The 20,351-nt window shown below is 51.7% G+C and overlaps 1 protein-coding gene across 5 annotated transcripts; it reads right to left on the reverse strand.

Annotated features, from left to right (window-relative positions):
* Positions 4,429–15,862, reverse strand: AOC1 (amine oxidase, copper containing 1). Of its 5 annotated transcripts, XM_021078685.1 has the most exons (7): positions 15,636–15,815; positions 14,446–14,490; positions 12,540–12,625; positions 7,315–8,897; positions 6,247–6,532; positions 5,759–5,891; positions 4,429–5,504 (listed from the first exon to the last, which is right to left on the reverse strand). In XM_021078685.1, exons 4-7 carry the CDS (start codon positions 8,891–8,893, stop codon positions 5,235–5,237), a joined length of 2,268 nt encoding a protein of 755 aa, XP_020934344.1. In that variant the 5' UTR covers positions 8,894–8,897; positions 12,540–12,625; positions 14,446–14,490; positions 15,636–15,815; the 3' UTR covers positions 4,429–5,234. The 5 variants fall into 5 exon arrangements, with proteins under 5 accessions (XP_020934344.1, XP_003134601.1, XP_020934342.1 ...); XM_003134553.4 differs by lacking the exon at positions 14,446–14,490 and having other exon boundaries at positions 15,636–15,862; XM_021078683.1 differs by lacking the exons at positions 14,446–14,490; positions 15,636–15,815 and adding an exon at positions 12,765–12,928.

Raw genomic sequence — 20,351 nt, forward strand, 5'->3', positions numbered from 1 at the left:
CCTGCAGTGACCCAACTTATCAGAGCTTCCTGCTGGGCCTCAGACCCTCGGTTGGGAACCAGCAGCCAGGTCCTTGGGGCTTCACTCTCGTGCTGACCCTTCTCTCTTGCTAACATGGCTCGCTCACAGATCACAGCCAGGAATTCTGGTGTGGAAGCAGAGATGGCTGTGGCTTGGGGTGCAAACTACTCTTTGTGTTTTTTTTTTTCACTTTTTGGGCCACACCCGTGGCATAGGGAGGTTCCCAGGCTAGAGGTCTAATAGGAGCTACAGCTGCTGGCCTACACCACAGCCACAGCAACACAGGATCCTTAACCCATTGAGCGAGGCCAGGGATCGAACCTGCAACCTCATGGATACTCGGTGGGTTTGTAACTGCTAAGCCATGATGAGAACTCCCCAGAAGTTATTTTCCACTGAATTGAATTTCCTTTTTCAGTTTAAGGAGAGTAGATTTTCCCTCTAGTGCTGCAAGATTTGGTATTTTCCTTTTCCTTTTAAGAGACATGCGCCATCTTTTGTCTCTTAGCAGTTTCACAGCTTGAAACACCGTTCAGATAATCTCAAAGTGAAAAAACCACGGGCTAGGATAAAAATTGTTGATGTTTTACACTTTGTATTTGTGGTTATGAAAGTGCTTTGCCCAAGTTTGTCTTGATGGTGTTAAGATGAAAGCGTTAAGATGTGACCTTCTTACTGCCGTAAAAATAAAAGCTATTCAGCCAGGTTTCTGGACCGTTAAGCACAATGCAAACCTTTGCTTAATTAACATCCCTTGAATATCAGAAACACCAGAATAATCCTGCCTCTCTGGAGTCCGGGGGGAAGGTGTAGGCAAGCAGGAACACCAGCAGAGGCCAGCAAGTTCACAGCAGCTGTCAACCGGGGGTGGCCCCAATGCCTGTAGGGGAGACTACAGCAGAAGGCAGGCGTGGGGGTAGGGGTCGGGGTGGGGTGGGGTGGGGTGCAGGGCTCTTCTGTGAGCCTCCTTTAAAGCCCAAACTGTCTCAGATTTGGCACTAGCCTGGGAGGAGAGGTGGGGTGGGCGTGGGGGGGGGCGGGGGGAAACAAGCTGTACCTGTGGGCAGATTAATTTTCCCCTTGTCTCCCCCTGGAGAATGGAGTAGAAAGTTGGCGCAGCGGGGGGATCTGGGAGGAAGCAGGATTCTGTGCCTTCTCCTTGCGCCTTGTTTACCTGCTGAGTTTGACGGCCAAGTCTGATTGGCCGGGGGCAGGGTGGGGGGGTTCCTCTTGAATGGCAGCCAAAGTGTTGAGCCTGTCACTTCATTTTTTCCTTCTTTTTATTTTATTTAATCATCAGTGTGGAGAAAAGGGAACCCTCCTGCACTATTGGTGGGAATGTAAGCTGATACAACCACTATGGAAGTTCCTGGGCTAACAGTTCAACTTGGAGCTGCAGCTGCCCCCTGACCACACGGCCACAGCAACGCCAGATCTGAGCCACATCTGTGATGCACGACACAGCGGGTGGCAATGCCGGATCCTTAACCCCCTGAGCGAGGCCAGGGATCCGACCCGCATCCTCATGGATTCCAGTTGGGTCCTTAACCCACTGAGCCACAACGGGAACTCTGAGCTTGTCACTTCCTAAAGCTACTTCTGTGATTCCCACCTGTCTCTGGTTATCTTTCTCCGACCGAGAGATGGGTAATGGTGTGTGTGGTACCAAGATTCCAGAAATAGTTCATGGCCCGCCCACACCTCCCCCCCATCCCCATTCTCTTGTTATGGCCAGTTATGCAGAGACAGCCCCCTGGGCTGACAATACGGTCTCCTGTCATGCTTACCCTAGTTGGAGATGGTTCTCTTACTTCAACTACAGACAAGAGGAAACTAATCTATTTCTAATTTATTAGTGAATAAAATAACTCACTAATTCAACAGATCTGTGCTTCTTTCCCTGGTGCTTCTCTCCTTTCAACAATAGGACTGTTGTACTTAAAAAAAAAAAAAATTTTTTTTTTTGGCCACACCCGCAGCAACTTCCTGGGTCAGGGATACTTTGGGGCGGGTGCTCTTTCTGGCGAACGTGTTGCTGTCTCTTCACATTCAGGACTGAACCACCAGGGGGGCCGAGACAACCAGGAGGTTTGGGAACCGGCTGAACACACGTCCTTAAAGGTCCTGGAGGAGGAATGGACCCCCGAGGAGAGGAGGGGAAGAAGTAAACGAATACGATGTGAATGCTGGGCTTTGGAGAAGACGCCGGCATCTGGGCACTCGGTAGCGTTCCACCCCGCCCAGGCCTCCCCAGATGCACCTGTCTGGACCTTGAATTTGGACCCAGGGGTGCAAACAACAGGAAGGCAGAGGAACCTCTTGTGGTGAGGACACCTCCGCTCCTTGTATTGTGGGGGCGGGGAGAGGCTAAGGGAGCAGCAGCGCCACCTAGCGCCCAGCCAGCGGCGGCGCCGGGAAAGCTCAGCTTCTCCCCAAAGGAGCAAAGAAGGGGAGCCCAGAAAAAACCAGTCTTCAGCGCCTGGAAATCCTTGAGGAAAGGAGAGCGTGGAGATGTCGAGGGAAAAAGCTCCGGGACAGCTTGAGCCCTCCTTTTTAAAAAGTGTGACATATACCCTTGATTTAGTATGGGTTTTGTTTGTTTGTTTGTTTTTTTGCTGTTAAGGTGTTTGAGCTCTTGATTCATTGAGTATTAACCCCTTATCAGATACATGATTTGCAAATATTTTCTTCTTTTCAATATGTTGCCTTTTCTTTTCTTTCTTTCTTTCTTTTTTTGGTCTTTTGTCTTTTTAGGGCTGTGCCTGCGGCAAATGGAGATTCCCAGGCTAGGGGGCTAATTGGAGCTGTTGCTGCCGGCCTATGCCACAGCCACAGCAACTCGGATCCGAGCTATCTCTGCAACATACACCACGGCTCGCAGCATCTGGATCCTTAACCCACTGAGCGAAGCCAGGGATCGAACTTGCATCCTCATGGATGCTAGTCAGGTTCGTTAACCACTGAGCCATGAGGGCAACTCCTCCTGTGTGTTCTTATTTTGAAATAATGTTTTCCTCTCTTTCTCTTGGTCTTCATCATTTTTAGTATAACACTTACTACTGAATTACTTAGATGCAGTATTTTCCTTCTTATGATGCAGTTCTTGAATGTGGGAAGTTGTGACTTGGTTAAAATGCCCTCATCACAAGATTTGTTCATACCATATCCCTTTATTTTTTTATGTTAAATTTTCAGCGGTTTTATTAAGATATAATTGGTATATGGAGTTCCCATCGTGGTGCAGTGGACACGAATCCAACTAGGAACCATGAGGTTGCGGGTTCGATACCTGGCCTCGCTCAGTGGGTTAAGGCTCTGGTGTTGTGGTGAGCTGTGGTGTAGGCTGCAGATGCGGCTCAGAACCGGTGTTGCTGCTGCAGCTCTGGTGTAGGCCGGCGGCTACAGCTCCGATTCGACCCCTAGCCTGGGAACCTCCATATGCCACAGGTGCGGCCCTAAAAAAGACGAAAAACACAACAAAGCTTTATCCATCTTTCTCCCTGTGTATATATTATTTTAAAAATATTTTAAAATTTAAATAAAAAATTAAATACATTAAAAAAATTTTTTTAGGGCTGCTCTTGTGGCATATGGAGTTTCCCAGGCTAGGGGTCGAATTCGCCATTCCTCCAAGAAGCCCTGGTTCCTTTCAGGGAGAGGGTTATGTGGAAACCGGATTTGGATGTGAACTGTCCTTGACTGGAGCGTGACTGCTTCCAGCCCAGTCCGTGGGGACAGCAGGAGGGACACAGACAAAGTCCTTTATACGTGTTCTCTCCCTGGGTTCACAGAGCTCCAATGCCCATTCAGGGCCTCAGGGTTTATTCCGCTTTCACCCTTTCCATGTTCGTATCCCCCTCCATCAGTGAGAAGCCTGTCTCCCCATCATCCTTAGATTTGACTGACTTGTCCTGTCGCTCAGATGTAACGCGGTTCCTTGACCTGTTTGTTATCGATTTGAGTTTCCCCTGAATCCTGCCCATTTCCAGCATGGGTTCCTGGCTTGTTCTTACAGATTTGCTGGTGTTCCTTCTGTATTCTATTACTAATCCCTTGTCAAATTAATTTATTGACTGATGGATTGCTTTTTAAGGCTGCATGTCATGAGCTGTGGTGTGGGTTGCAGATGTGCCTGGACTGTGGCGTAGGCCGGCAACTGCCGCTCCGATTTGACTCCTAGCCTGGGAACTTCCGTGAGTGACAGATTCGGCCATGAAAACAAACAAACAAACAAACAAACAAACAGAAACCCCCAAACAGAGGAGGGCCTTCACTTGACCATGCTGGCACCCCGATCTTAGACGTCCAGCCTCCCGAACTGTGAGCAATAAACTGCTGCTGTTTATAAGCCACCCAGCCTATGTACGGTGCTTTGTTATAGCACCTTGAACAGGAGAAGACAACGGGTAACTGTTTAACTGTTTTTATTAGTGTCTCGTGTATCTTTCCAGGGTTGTTATGAATACATACATTCCTCTGCTTTCTTACACAAAGATACGCACGCTATATGCATATATTGTTCTAAACCTATTTTCTTGGTATATCCTGGCGCTCTCCCCATCTGTACAGAGAAGGTCCCCGTGCAAACCTTTCTTTTGCAGTCACCTCGAATTTGCATTGTGTGGACACGTCCTGGTGTGTCCAGACCTCTGCAGTCTCTCCTGTGGACGGGACATTTGGGTGGTTTCCAGACTTTACTCGTACAAACCACACGGCAGTGATTTTCTGTGAATTCATTTCCTGTGTTTGGAGGGAGGTCTCCAGGAGAAACCCCTAGAAGCTGGACCAGGGTGTCAAAGGGTACAGGTGTTGGCAATTTCTCTAGATTGTTCCCTAGCGTCTTCCTGTGGTTGCCCTGCTTTGCCTGCCTCTCAGCGACCCAGCCGAACCCCTCCGGCCCCCGAGAGGGAATTGCCATCTCTGATGCTTTAAGCCGCTGCGACAGGTCGCCCTAGTGTCCGTGAGTGTCATTTTTCCTTAGGGAGGGAGGTCTTCTGGGCCAGTCCAAGGAGAGGGGAAGCCAGGGCGAGGTCTGTGTTTCTCATCTGTGTGTGTCCTGCGCGCCTGGCCTGGTGGGTGGCCTCGCCCGCTGTGCCTCCCTGCCCGGAGGCAGCACAGGACTGGGCCCTAAGGGCTTTCCTGTCTGTTCCTGGGTGTGTGTGGGGGAACCTCGGGCTTCAGGTAGGAGTTAGTGGCGGGGGGGCCGGAGGCCTTCACACAGGCCTGTAGGATCCATTGTAGCTAAAAGGGGGCGGCTTCAGGCAGCTCTGGTCCTCCTCGGGGATCCAGCGCTGGGCGTAGGTGGAGCCATTTTCCAGAGGCCACACGACCACGAGGTCTCTGGACGCCAGGGCTGGGTCCTCTGGAAAGAAGTTGAAGGGCCGGAGCAGGAAGCCCACAGAGTTCCCGGGTGTGGCCGTGTTGGGGATGTCTTCTGAGTGGGGGATGTGCAGGAAGCCCACTGTGACCCAGGCCACCAGGTCCTGCGGGAGAGAGGGCGGGCTGTGCTGGGGAGGCTCAGAGCGGAGGGGGTGGGCAACCCCCAAGCCTGTGTTTAAGGATCGGGCCAATCTGGTGGCCACCGAGCTCGCTCTCCACACAGCAGGCTGGCCTTCGCCATCGTGGGACCTGGCACGGATTCTGGGGTGGGGTGTGGAGGGAGGGACTGGGCGGGGCCCCCGGGACGGGCCCCGGGATCTGGTCTCAGGCTGGGTCTGGAAGGGGGTGGGGCTGGTACCTCATCTTCAATGTTTTCATTGTTTCGAAGAAACTCCTCAAAGACCACGGGTGGGTCCCAGGGGTCGTTCTGGTTGTAGATGCTGCTGCTGGAGAGCTCAGATTCCCGGTATCTGGTCACGGCCAGGGGGTACCTGCCCGGGCGGAGAAGCTGGGTAGCTCCGGGTGCTGGGGGCCTCCCAGCCCCTCCCAGGGAGCATCTTCAGGGTCAAGGGTGGGGGAAAGTTCCTGCCTTCCCCCAATGCGGGTTTAGCCCCTGGGAGTCAGCCAGACTCACTGTCAGTGGAGGCTCCAGGGCTCCCCGCAGGGGCTCTGCACGCCCCCTCCCCAGACACAGAGCCACACGCCCAGGAAACACGCGTGTGCACACATGCCCAGATACACCACCACGTAGACTCAGAATGTCATGGACAGAAACCCAGACACACACAGACACAGGGAAACACGGGGACATGGAGAGGAGCCCTCTCGGCCTCTTGGGCCTCTTACCTGGCCCAGGTGACAGCCCGCTCCTCCTGCCAGCCTGGGGGCAGCACTTGGTCGGCCATGGAGTGGAGCTGCAGGCGGTAGCTGCGCGTGTGGCCCCACGGGTTCTCCTTGGGGCTGGTAATGAGCAGGTACTTGGGCAGAGGCTGTCCGAAGCGGAAGGCCGCCTGGCGCTCGCGGGAGTACCTGGTCTGCTTGAGTGTGGGCTGCACCAGGCGGTGTCTCGGGCTCCAGGGGTTGGTGATGTTTTCTAGCTCCATCTGCAGGGTCTGGAAGCTATTTGTGGTGCCTGCAGGTGCACAGGGAAGACAGAGAATCAAGCATCCTGACCTGAAGCCTCCTCATTCCGCACCGGGACCTCCGTCCCAGACCACATCCAACAGCAAGCCCTGGGAGTGAAGAGGATGCAGGGGATGCGTGCTGAGCCAGAGCGGGGGGTGTGTGTGGGGGGAAGACAGCTCAGACAGCTGTGATTCGACCGTGCCTCTCAGGCTCTGAGGAGAAGCCACCCCTCTGGTCCTGGAGCCTATTCTACACGTGGTTGGATGTCAGGCCAAACCCATGCCTTTAAAAAAAAAAAAAAAAAAAAACCCAAAAAACCCTGCAGCATATGGAAGTTCCCAGGCTAGGGGTCCAACTGGAGCTGCAGCTACCAGCCGTCCCCACAGCCACAGCAATGCTGGATCCTTCACCCACTGAGCGAGGCCTGGGATTGAACCCCCCTCCTCATGGATACTAGTTGGGTTCGTTATGGCTGAGCCACAGTGGGAACTCCCAAACCCTAGCCATCCTTTAAGGTGACACCGCTAATTCAAGAGACACAAGGAGTACTCCTGAGGACACCGCAGCCCCTCGAAGTGCTAGGCAGCACCATTTCTTACAATCCTAGGCGTCCCCCCTCCCCTGGCCTGCGCACACTTTTCTGGCACCGCAGGTTTCACGCAGGCAGGCTGGGCAAACTCTCATGATCATGTGCTTCCGGGGGCGTTTTAGCACCATCTCCCAGGAGCGTGAGCTGTCGCTGGGAGGCGGATGTTTGGCCAGGAGGGTGGTTCCAAGCCCCAGTCCTACCTGCCACGTCCAGGTCGACGCGGTAATTCACCAGGTGCGTGTGCATGTTGCCGATCAAGTGTGTGTGCAGGCGTGTCCCATAGCGCAGGCCCTCAGGGGTGTAGAAGGTGGCGTGGACGTAGCCAGTGGCGTGCATCTTCGCCTCCATCACCCCGTTGGGGTAGAAGATGAAGTCCCAGATGTAGTCATAATTGTAGACCGTCGACGTTGTCCGCAGCACCAACACCTGGCCCTTGAGCCCCGCGTAGAAATTGAAGCCGCCGCTAAAATTGGAGTTGAAGTGCCGCCGGAGGGGCACCCCCGTGGGCATCTCGAAGAGACAGAGGGCCCGGGGGTAGAGGACGGGGCCGTCTGCGTCGTAGTGATGGAGGGCGTCTAGGAAGGTGGCTGTCTCTGGGCAGTCGATGTCAGGGGCCAGCTCATGCGTGACGCTGCCCAGGCCCCAGCCCACGTCTATGTACTTGGTCTGCATGCCTGCAGGGGTGTGCCCTCCGTACAGCGCCACGGCCTCCTGCACGCTCACCTCGTAGGCTATGCGCTCACCTCCGAAGTGCACGTCCAGGATCTGCAGCCCGGAGGAGGAGCGCAGGCGAAAGGCGAAGCTCCAGCCCCCATACATCACCCTGTTGCCCTCCAGGCTGTAGCGGGGGCCCTGGGGCTGGACCACGTGGGGGCCGTGCATGGTGACGGCAAAGTCCCCACGTGGCTGGTAGAAAGAGAAGAGGGCTGGCTCTGGCAGGCTCTCTCCATCCTTGCCCTTGGCAAGGGGGTCCTCCAGGATCACCACATCCACCTCTCCATCGTTATACTTCTGTGCCAGCTCTTCGGGGCTGCGGTAGAATTTCCCGTTGTACCAGACCTGCTCCACCGTCCAGTCTTGGGCGTTCGTGCTTCCATGATCCACCAGGAGTTCCAGCCCCGTGGGGTGCAAGAAGTAGCCTGGCATTTGGCGCTGCAAGATGAACCAGGTGCGGCGCTGGCCAGAGGCCAAGCCGCGGGGCGCCACGTCGGTGAAGGTCAGGCACTGCTCGTGGCAGTCTCCGAAGGAGGAGCCCGTGGTGCGACGGAAAAACTGGCGCAGGGGTTGGGTGGCCTCCTGCAGCTTGTGGCTCAGGAGGGCATACTCTGCCTTAGAGATGGGCCTGGAGGCCCAGGAGACCTGGTGCCCCGGCCTCGGGGGCAGGTCTCGCATGTAACGGGGCGTTGGCAGCGGCCCCACCGCAAACTCGGTGACGTTGGGCTGCTCCTGGGCTCCGAAGAAGATGACGGCCCGAGCTTCCCGCACGGGACGCCTGTGGCCTTTATCCAGAAATTTCAGCACGTGCTGCTTCTTGGGGAGCAGCATCTCAATGAGGAATACGGAGTTCTTGGCCATGGTCAGTGTTCCCGACGGCTCCAGCTTCAGCTCCTTCTGGGACCAGAGGAAGCTGTGCACGGCCTTCAGCTCTTGAGCGCTCAGGTCCGCAAACACCCCGGCCTTGCCGCCTGGGGTCCGTGGGGAGCGCTCCGCTGCGGCCAACATCTGCAGCAGCAGGAGAGCAGCGCCGGCCCAGCCGAGGGCCAGGGTCCCCCGCCCCATGGCTCTGGAACGCAGCAGAGGAGAGGCACTTAATAGTTTTGTGGGAGGAAATGGGTTTCCACCAGGTCGAGTCTGGGACGAGACATCCCCAGGCTTGTGGTGTCTTGCAGACTCACTCCCTGGCTTGCCCCACTTAGCCCGAGGCAGCCCTCGGGGACAGTGGGGAGCCCACGCAGGTCCCAATGCCGCTTTGGGCAAGCTTTCCATCAATATTTTTTTTTTTTTTTTTTGCTTTTTAGGCCCGTACCTGTGGCACACGGAGGTTCCCAGGATAAAGGTCACATCAGAGCTACAGCTGCTGGCCGTTGCAGAAGCTGAACCTCATCTGTGACCTACACCACAGCGCACATCAACGCCGGATCCTTAACCCACTGAGCAAGGCCAGGGATTGAACCCTGGTCCTCATGGATACTAGTAGGGTTCATTACTACTGAGTCATAACGGGAACTCTGCATCGATTTTAATTCTGCTCTCTCCTCCCTGGTCTGTAAACCTCTTTTTAAATTTATTTTTATTAAGATTTTTTTTTTTTTCCAGAGTTCCTGTTACGACCCAGTGGCAACGAATCCAACTGTTATCCATGAGGACACGGGTTTGATCCCTGGCCTTACTCAGTGGCTTAAAAATCAGGTACTGCCATGAGCTGTGCTGTAGGCTGGCAGCTACAGCTCCAATTTGACCCGCAGCCTGTGGACTTCCATATGCCTTGGGCACGCCCTAAAAAGACAGAAGGAAAACGAAATTTTTTTTCTTCTTCTTCTTCTTCTTTTTTTTTTTTTTGGCTGCCCCTCAGGATATAGAGTTCTAACCCTAACCCTAACTCTGTTTATTTGGGCCAACCCCCCCCACCACCACCACGGCCACGGTGTGCCATGGGCATCTGTCTTGCACATTGACCAGGGCTCCTAGAGACGGGGGTGCCTACTGGACCATAAAGGTCAAATGTTTTTCTTTCTTCTGACCCTAGCATAACCTCCAAAAAGAATAGTGTTCTTTCCCAGCTCTGTAGGGGGTCATGGTGCCTGGCTCCTCTTTATACGATTGAACCCACACTCACTGTGTATCCTTGGTGAATTTTATGTAACATATCTGTATGTCCTTTTGATGTATGAGCCTTTGGACAAACTTTCCTAAATAAAATTCTAAATGAAGTTCTTTGGACCTCTGGTTAACTTCGGAATGCTTCGGCGGACCCCTGATCATCTCACAGAAAGATGAAAGGGAGGAGGTGGGTGTGGGATATGGAATTACATGGGAAGCACGGTCAGGTGAGTAATAATAAGTCTTCTTAGGCTATGTTGTATCGGTAAATGATATTAGTATAACAGGTCTAGAAATTACGTGAAGTTCCTAAAATTTCAGATGTCCTGGTGTGTCAGCCATCCTTCTAGGTAGTATCTTAAAATGTTGTATGGCACAGAAATAGCCACATTTCCTTGACAATTTTGCTGTGATCTGGCCTTGAACCATGCTTAAGTCTGTCCTTTAGAGACCGTCATTGTCTCACTCTGATGCTTTTATGAAGACGCTTGTAGGTGACTGGCTTTTATGCTCCCATTATAGTTCTAGATAAGACAGTGGGCATATACAATGTACATTCAGAGTCAAATTGGCACAGGTTCTATTGGACAGCCTGGAATTGACTATCGCTCCTTGCCGAGCATTCTACTAACTAACCCCTTAGAAGGCAAGAAAGAATTGGGCAGTTACGACTCAGCATTGAGGGGCATGATGGATCCAGGGCAGATAAGCAACCACTCTGGTGTCACGATGCCACCAATATTGGATCACCTAATGCTTTCTAGCAAAAGATTAATGATCACAGGAGGGAAAATGATGAAATGAAATTTATATTTTAAGGCAGGATAAGAAAAAATTAGACATAAAATTCTCTCTGTGTGTTTCTTTGGGCCTCTTCCACCCCCCTTCCCCACTGTGCAGTGTGAATCTGTTTTACACGTTAACCAGATGGATGGGAGTGCCTGCTGGGCTGTAAGGATCAATTTTTTTTCTTTCTTCTGATGCTAGCAATGTAACTTTTTCTTTTTATGACCACACCTGCAGTATATGGACGTTCCCAGGCCAGGGATTGAATCTGAGCTGCAGCTTCGACCTATGCCACAACTGCACCAACACCAGATCACCGTGCCAGGCCAGGGATTGAACCCGCACCCCTGCGGAGACTTGAGCCACTGCAACTGGGTTCTTAACCCTCTGTGCCCATGGCAGTGGGAACTGTGGCCGTATACATTTTTGAGACAAGAAGATCGTACATCAAAATGATATATTGATATTTTATGTAAAGTTTGCCAAGGACACATAGTCCAGGTAAGCAGGTACAAAGTGAGAAACAAGTCATCATGACCACCTACAGAACTGGGAAAGAACACTATTCTTCTTCTTCTTTTTTTTTTGCTTTTTAGGGCTGCACCTGTGGCATATGGAGGTTCCAAGGCTGGGGGTCGAATAAGAGCTGTAGCCGCCGGCCTACGCCACAGCCACAGCAACGCCAGACCCAAGCCACGTCTGAGACCTACCCCACGGCTCATGGCAATGCCGGATCCTTAACCCACTGAGCGAGGCCAGGGATCGAACTCGCCAGCTCATGATTCCTAGTTGGATTTGCGTCTGCTGTGCCATAATGGGAACTCCAAGAACACTTTTCTTTTAAAAAGTTGCATTGCTGGAGTTGCTGCTGTGGCACAATGGACTAAGAATCTGATTCAGTGGCTTGGGTCGCTGCAGAGGCTCAGGTTTGATCTCTAGCCCAGGGCAGTGGGTTAGTGTCCGGAGTTGCCACAGCTGCAGTTTGGGTTGAAACTTTGGCTTGGATTCAATCCCTGGCCCAGGAACTTCCATATACCGTAGGTGCGGCCATAAAAAAAAAATGTATACGGCTTCCTTTGACATCTAACTAGCTGAACAGTTCTAGGAGCTTTCTGAAAATCTGCTTCCTGGCTTATAATCCTCAGTTTGCCTTGAATAAAGTTCGCTTTTTTGGAGTTCCCTGGTGACCTAGCAGATAAGAATCATCATTGTCACTGCTGTGGTGTGGGTTCCATCCCTGGCCTGGGACCCTCTGCATGCCCATGCAGATGTGGCCAAAAAAAAAAAAAAAAATTGCCTTTTTTTCTTGTTAAGCTGATAGTTAATTGAAATTTCATTGACACCACTTGTCCCCAAATTGCTTTCTGCTCGGCCAAGAAGGGACATGTGAAAGAGCCTTGCAGTCCTTTAACTTGAACCTGGGTCTTCCTTTAATCTTTACCTTTCCCAGTACAATCCTCAGGGTCTCAGAGAGCCGTGAGTGAGATGAACAATGGCAGTGAAGCCAAGGGAGAGGGGGAACTGGGCAGCCAGCGAGGCCTCCATGCTGGGGAATGTGAAACCCACATTCTCCTCCCCCTGCTCATCTCCGGCACCCAGAAAACAGCAGCCACCGCCTCGCTGCCCCTTCCCCACCTTGCCCCTGGGCAGTCTGTGCCCTGGCGTGACGCCTTCTGGGCTCTCGCCCCTCACTTTCTAGCCTCCTCCCTCTGTGGCTTTGTGTCTCCTGATCCCTCACCCCATGTGCATTTGCCTGGCTTCCCCCCACTTCCCAGGCAGCCCCTGCTTGGCTTTCCCCAAATATCCCATCAGAACATACCTGTGTGCTCTGCTCTGGGCTCACTTCTGCTGCCAGCCTTTGCCTCGGACTCCTTCTTGAGCTTTATGGCTCTGTTGGACTCCGCCCTGGAGGGAGGAACAGGGTAAGGTATGTGCTGACCAAGGCAGTGACCTGCAGTGGGCAGGGGCAGGGGCAGGGGCACAAGGACATGCAGAGAGCCCTGCCTATTGCAGCTGGAGGGTTCCTGTTACCCCAAGCACCCACATTTAGAAACTCCCCAATCCATCGCCACTTCTGCAGTCAGGGTCAGGGGTCATGTCAGGTTCTCCCAACAGCACACATGTCTAGATCTGTAGTTCCTCCTGCTGCGGCGGGACCTCCCACAGGAGCCGTCTGTGGACGCTCTGTTACAAGCTGTGCTAGGCCATGGTCTGTTTAAGTAGGTGCTGAGTTTCAGAGGCCAGAGATAAGGACTGGGGGACATTTGCTAGCGAGTGGTCACACCCAAAGCAGATATATGGACAAAGGCAGAGGCTGGTAGAGACTGACACCCACGTCGAGATCAGAATTCGACCCACGGAGAACCAGTGACAGAATAGTTTGGGAGAGAGAAGCCACTGCGTTGAGACTCAGGAAGAAGTCTTACTGGCCGTCTTGATGCCCTGGCAGGGTTCAGGAAGGAGGGAGCAGCTGGCCGGGGAGAAAGTCTATGCGGATGGCTGAGGCCATGGCCCAGAGAAGGCAGAAGGGAGAGGGACATGGGGGTGGGGTGGGTGGGGCAGGTCCCTGTGCCAGGAGGGGAAAAGGTACAAAAGTGGCTTAGATGGCAAAGGCAGGCGGGGGTGGGGGGGTCCCGGTCAGAGGGCAAGAAAATCAGGAGGAGTGTGGGGCTCGGAAGAACCAAGAGGTAATTTTCTCTTGATCGCCAAGTCTTTTTTTTTTTTTCCTTTTTATGGCTGCACCCATGGCACATAGAAGTTCCTAGGCCAGGGACTGAACCTAAGCCACAGCTCTGACCCGAGATGCTGGTTCCTTTCACCCACGGTGCTGGGCTGGAAATCGAACCCACACCTCTGCAGTGACCCAAGATGCTGCAGTCAGATTCTTTTTTTTTTTTTTTTTGTCTTTTGTCTTTTTGTCTTTTGTTGTTGTTGTTGTTGCTATTTCTTGGGCTGCTCCTGCGGCATATGGAGGTTCCCAGGCTAGGGGTTGAATCTGAGCTGTAGCCACCGGCCTATGCCAGAGCCACAGCAACGCGGGATCCGAGCTGCATCTGCAACCTACACCACAGCTCATGGCAACGCCGGATCGTTAACCCACTGAGCAAGGACAGGGACCGAACCCGCAACCTCATGGTTCCTAGTTGGATTCGTTAACCACTGCACCACGACGGGAACTCCTGCAGTCAGATTCTTAACCCACTATACCATGGTGGGAACTCCTTCATCACCAAGGCTTTTTTTTTTTTTTTTTTAGTGCTGTACCCGTGGCATATGGAAGTGCCCAGGCTAGGGATGGACTCCAGTCCGTGCTCCTGTGGTCACGTGGCCTCCTCCCCTGTTGTCGGTGTCTCTGTTAGCCATTGGATCAAGGGTGCAACCTCCTCCAGTATGATTTCATTTTTAGCTAATCAAGGCTGCAATGACCTTTTTTTCTCCTTTTTTATTTTAGGGCCGCACACCGCTGCATATGGAAAGCCAAGGGTCGAATCAGAGCCACATCTGCCGGCCTACGCCACAGCCCCAGCAACCCCACATCTGAGCCGCATCAATGACCTACACCAAAGCTCACGGCAACGCCAGATCCTTAACCCACTGAGTGAGGCCATGGATCAAATCCACATCCTCATGGATACTAGTTGGGTTCTTAAACCACTGAGCCACGACAGGAACTGCCATCACCAAGGGCCGATTGCTTATTCTTTTGTTATTATAGGACTTATTACCTTCCTGCTAGTTGCATTGGAAGTCACTTCAGTGTTTATTGGCAGCTAGATGGAGGGAGAAGAAAACAATTCGTCAATCGGATACTTGTTTGCAATTTCAGAAATCAAAAAGTCAGATAAGGGAGTTCCCGTCGTGGCGCAGTGGTTAACGAATCCGACTAGGAACCATGAGGTTGCGGGTTCAGTCCCTGCCCTTGCTCATTGGGTTAACGATCCGGCGTTGCTGTGAGCTGTGGTGTAGGTTGCAGACTCGGCCCGGATCCTGCGTTGCTGTGGCTCTGGCGTAGGCTGGTGGCTACAGCTCCGATTCAACCCCTAGCCTGGGAACCTCCATATGCCGCGGGAGCGGCCCAAGAAATAGCAACAACAACAAAACAACAAAAAAAAAAAAAAAAAAAAAAAAAAGAACCCTCTACGTAGCTGATGGGAATGAAATCGCGCAGCCACTTTGGAAAACAGCCAGGCAGTTGCCATATAACCAGCGATTCCTCTTCTAGGCAAATACTTACGAGAAATGAAAACCTGTCCACGCAGCAACTTGTACATGAATGTTCGTAGAAGCGCTGTTTGTAATAACCACAAGGTGGAAGTAGCACAAATGCTCACCAATTGATGAATGGATAAACAAAACACAACGGAATGCTATTTGGCATTAAAAAAGAATGAAGCCTTGGAACCTGCCCCCATAAGAATGAACTTCAAAAACATGTGAAATGAAAGAAGTCAGTTAAAAAAGACCACGTATCAGAGTTCCCATCGTGTCTCAGTGGAAATGAATCTGACTAGCATCCATGAGGACTCAGGTTCAATCCCTGGCCTCGCTCAGTGGGTTGAGGATCTGGCATTGCCATGAACTGTGGTGTAGGTCGCAGATGTGCCTTGGATCCCGCATTTCTGTGGCTGTGGCAAAGGCCAACAGCTATAGCTCCAGTTGAACCCCTAGCCTGGGAACCTCCAAATGCTGAAGGTGCAGCCCTAAAAAGACACACACACAAAAAGACCACATATTATACGATTCCATTTAAATTGGGGTCCAGAATAGGCAAATCTATAGAGACAAAAAGTAGATTAGTGGTTGTTTTGGGCTGGAGAAGGGAGGTTGGGTAGGCAGTGATAGCTAATGGATGTGGGGTTTTTTTTTGAAGTAATAACAAGGTTCTAAAATTGACAGTGGTGAAGGTTGCACTTACCTGCAAATATACTACAATCCATTTATTTTACTCTCTGGGTGAATTGTAGAGCTCCTGATCCCGAGTTGCCGTGAGCTGTGGTGTAGGTCACAGACCTGGCTCGGATCCTGCATTGCTGTGGCTGTGGTATAGGCCGGCAGTTAGAGCTCCGATTCGATCCCTAGTCTGGGAACTTCCATATGCCTCGGGTGAAGCCCTATAAAGCAAAAGAAAAAAAAAAAAAAAAAAAAAAGGGAAGACCTATGGCTCCTCAGGCACAAAGGTTTTATGAAGCCAGGATTGACAGGGGTCAAGGGACAGGAGGTGTGGAATTCTGGAATTCAGGCTCTGCGGCCTTACTTCCTGCTCTTTTTAGATCATGGCAGTCTCTGGGTGGCTGCTGGTCCGCCCTGTTTGTGACCTTGATTTCTGAGATTTGGCTCCTCCCCTCTTGGGGTTAATGATTGGTGACAATTACGGATAACACTTGGGCAAAGATTGAGTCTTTTTTTTTTTTTCTTTTTATGATGCAGGTGTGGCATATGGAAGTTCCCAGGTTGGGAGTTGAATCAGAGCTGCAGCTGCCAGCCTATGCCAGAGCCACAGCCACGCCAGATCTGGATCCTTAACCTACTGAGCAATGTCAGGGATCGAACCTTTATCCTCACGGAGACAACGTTGGGTTCTTAACCTTCTGAGCCGCAACGGGAACTCCCAAGATTGGGTCCTTTTTGTTCTGGGCTGCCTGCCTTACTCAAAGGGGCAGAAGCGATGGCCTTGGGGGTGAGGATGTTGTAGGGACAGGATGGATTCTGTGTAGGTGGCTGGGAGGCTAGAGGTCCCAGCTCCCAGCTTTTCCACTGCTAACTCCTGATGTTTTGTTTTCAGAAAGTCACAGCACGTCAGTGATCATGTGAGCAAGTCTGGAGAGTGGGGTTGTTTCCAGAAAACCTCAGGAATGGCACATCCCCACAGGTGCCCCACCAGCAAAGTCACCTGCTGAACCCTCTAGGCTAATGAAGGCACCCACATGGGTTTCTTTTCTGATTTGGGAAGACGGGTTGGCAACGAGAAACGCCTGCCATTCTCACAGGGACCCTGGCATTCTCCTGTGTTTCTGCATCCGGAAGCCTCACCCGTGTCGGGAGTGGCGCAGACGGCAGGCTGCTGGTGGCAGCTATGCCTGCTTTCCTTCCTTCCTCGGCCTTGGAGGGGCTGGCATCGCTGAGGCTGTGACATCCTTTCTTTACTGATGATGTGGCAGCGTTTTAGTCCTCAGAGCCCAGCCCCGGTCTTTCTTTGGTTCTGGGGTCACCTCCTTACCTTCCACTTGCCACGGCTGGGCCCTGTGCTCCAGTCGTTCTGAATCAGGCCAGGCTCGTGGGGTCTCCACACTGTTCCCTTGTTTGAAAGTGCTCTCACTCTTCTTATTTGCCTACCTGATCAGCTCCTTCCTTCAAGGAGCCAGGCCCTTGCCCACATCCTCTGCTTTAGCCCCTCTCTGAAATACCTAGATAACAGTATCTGATGTGCATTTCCTGAGTTGCTTTACAAATGTGAAAATCCACGCCCCTCCCCCACCAAATGGAAGATTTCTTTTTCTTTCTTTTTGGCTGCCCCATGGCCTATGGAATACCTTGGCCAGGCAATGTTGGCTCCTTAACCTACTGTGCTGGGCCGGGGATCAAACCTGTATCCCAGTGCTCCCAAGACGCCACCAATCCCTTTGTGCCACAGCAGGAACTCCAGAAGATATTAACTTTTAATGACCATGAGCACACAGGCCTCAGGCCTCTTGGAGCCTGAGGATGGGTAATGTGACCTCTGACCCCTCCCTGTGACCTCACCATCAGCCAATCAGAGAATTAAGCTGATCGTTTACCCTATGACACCCCCACCACAACCTGGGTTTTAAAAATGCTTTACAATTTTGGTTCAGCAGTTTGGGCTTTTGGAGGTGGGGGGCACGGACTATCTGCCTCATTGCCCGGCCTTGCGATAAACATTTCTCTGCCCCAAACTCTGATGTTTCAGTGTGTTTGGCCTCATTGTGCCAAGGCTCTTCTTACAAACTTTTTTTCATCTCCCCACCCTCTCCCCAGGGCATCCCCTCACTGCTTTGTAACTCTTCACAGGTCTGTCTCTTCTGCTTCCTAGAGGTCAGGGACTGAATCTTCATGTATTCAAATATGCAGAGACCAATACAGGGCCTGGCATACAGCAGCGGGGCTCGTGTTTTGTTTTCAGAGTGAGTGAATGAGCAGATCATGTGGGCAAGGGGTCTAAAAGAGATGTTAGGAGTTCCCGTCGTGGCGCAGCGGAAACGAATCCCACTAGGAACCATGAGGTTGCCGGTTCGATCCCTGGCCTTGCTCAGTGGGTTAAGGATCCGGCATTGCCGTGAGCTGTGGTGTAGGCTGGCAGCTGTAGCTCCGATTAGACCCCTAGCCTGGGAACCTCCATATGCCACAGGTGTGGCCCTAAAAAAGAAGCAAAGAAAATAAAAGAGATGTTAGGAATCCAGAAGTTAGAAAAGTTTTGATGAATTGCTGTGTGGCATTTGAGGGAATAACCACGGTTCATGGTGGAGTTCCCATGGTGGCTCAGTGGTAACGAACCCAACTAATATCCATGGGGACGTGGGTTCAATCCCTGGCCTCATTCAGTGGGTTAAAGGTCTGGCATTGCTGTGAGCTGTGGTGTAGGTCGCAGACGCGGCTCGGATCTGGTGTTGTGGCTGTGGTATAGGCTGGCAGCTGTAGCTCTCATTAGACCCCTAGCCTGGGAACCTCCATGTGCCACAGGTGCGGCCCTAAAAAGCAAAAAAAAGAAAAAAAGAATCCGGTGTTACTGCAACTGTAATATAGGCTGGCAGCTGCAGCTCTGATTTGACTCCTAACCTGGGAAACTAAATATGCTACCGGTGTGGCCTTAAAAAGACCCCCTTCCAAACAAAAAAAAAAAAAAACAAAGAAAAAAACCATGGTCCATGGTGAGGCTTCAGTTAGATTACTGTTCCACTTTATTGAGATATAACTGACATATAACATTGTGTAAGTTTAAGGAATAGAATACGTCGGTTTGACACACTTGCGTATTGCAATACGGTTACCACTGTAACGGGGCTCACGCCGCTGTCACATCACGTAATGATCATTGCTTTTTCTGTGGTGAGAACACAAGACGTACTCTCTTACCAACCTTCATGTCTCTAACACAGCATCAATCATCACCACGCTGTCCATTACATCCTTAGAACTTCTGTTTTTTTTGTTTTTTGTCTTTTTGTTATTTCTTGGGCCGCTCCTGCGGCACATGGAGGTTCCCAGGCTAGGGGTCGAATCGGAGCTGTAGCCACCGGCCTACGCCAGAGCCACAGCAATGTGGGATCTGAGCTGCGTCTGTGACCTACACCACAGCTCACGGCAACGCAGGATCCTTAACCCACTGAGCAAGGCCAGGGCCGAACCCGCAACCTCATGGTTCCTTGTCGGATTCGTTAACCACTGAGCCACGACAGGAACTCCATAAATCCTCAGAACTTCTAACTGGAGCTTTGTCCTCTTTGACTCCCGTCTCTCCATTCTCTCCACGCCCCAGCTTCGAATCACCATTCTACTCTATATTTCTATGAGTTTTGTTCTTTTTAATATTCTACATAAAAGTGAGATGGTATAGGGAGTTCCCTGTTGGCTCAGTGGGTTAAGGATCCAGTGTTGTCACTGCTATGGCGTAGATTTGATCCCTGGCCTGGGAACTTCTGTGTGCCAACGGCAGGGCAAAAAAAAAAAAAAAAAAAAAAAAAAAAAGAGAGAGAGAGAGAGAAGAGAAAAAAAAAACCCAAGTCAGAACAAAAGTAAAAAGTGAGATTGTACAGTATTTGTCTTTTTCTGTCCGGTTTATTTCACTTAGCGTAATGCCCTCGAGGTCCATCCGGGTGCTTGCAAATGGCAGGAGTTCCTTCTGTCTCACAGCGGAATACCATGCCAGTGTAGACACACACCACATCTTTCTCCATCCAGCGACGGATGGACACCTAGGTTGTTGCCATGGCGATTGTGAATGACGCTGCCGTGAACACGAGAGTATAGAGCGTTTTCATTTCCTTTGAAAATGGACTCAGAAGGGAGACTGCTGGATCATATGGTAGCTCTTTTCTGATTTTTTTGTCTGTTTTTCAGGGCCGACCCGCAGCATATGGAAGTTCCCAGGCAAGGGGGTGAATTGGAGCTGCAGCTGCCGGCCCACACCACAGCCATAGCAACACTGGGTCCTTAACCCACTGTGCCCGGCTGGGGATGGAACCTGCGTCCTGGCACTGCAGAGATGCTGCTGATCGCGTTGCACCGCAGCGGGAACGCCTCTTTATATATTTTGGATATTGACCTCTTATCAGATATGTGATGTGCAAAGACTTTCATTCTGTAAGATGCGGTTTCATTTTGTTGCTTGTTTCTTTTGCTGTGCGGGAACTTTTACGTTGGCGTGGACCCTCAGCCAGGTTACTTTAAGATGGCTGCATAGATGGGTCTGGGGCGATGGACCGGAGGGGGCCCCTTGGGTCAAGGACAGCTGAGACTGGCGTGGTCACCTTGGGCTCCCAGGCCCTGCATTCGGAAGGGCCCTGTGCTGGCTTCAGTGCTCTGCTATTGCCGTCTGGGGTTCTTACCTTTTAAAAAAGGGAGTCCCATATTTTCATTTTATACTGGGCTCTGCAGTTTGTGTAGCTGGTCTTGG

This window comes from Sus scrofa, chromosome 18 (genome assembly GCF_000003025.6).
Source record: "Sus scrofa isolate TJ Tabasco breed Duroc chromosome 18, Sscrofa11.1, whole genome shotgun sequence".
Classification (NCBI taxonomy): Eukaryota; Metazoa; Chordata; class Mammalia; order Artiodactyla; family Suidae; genus Sus; species Sus scrofa.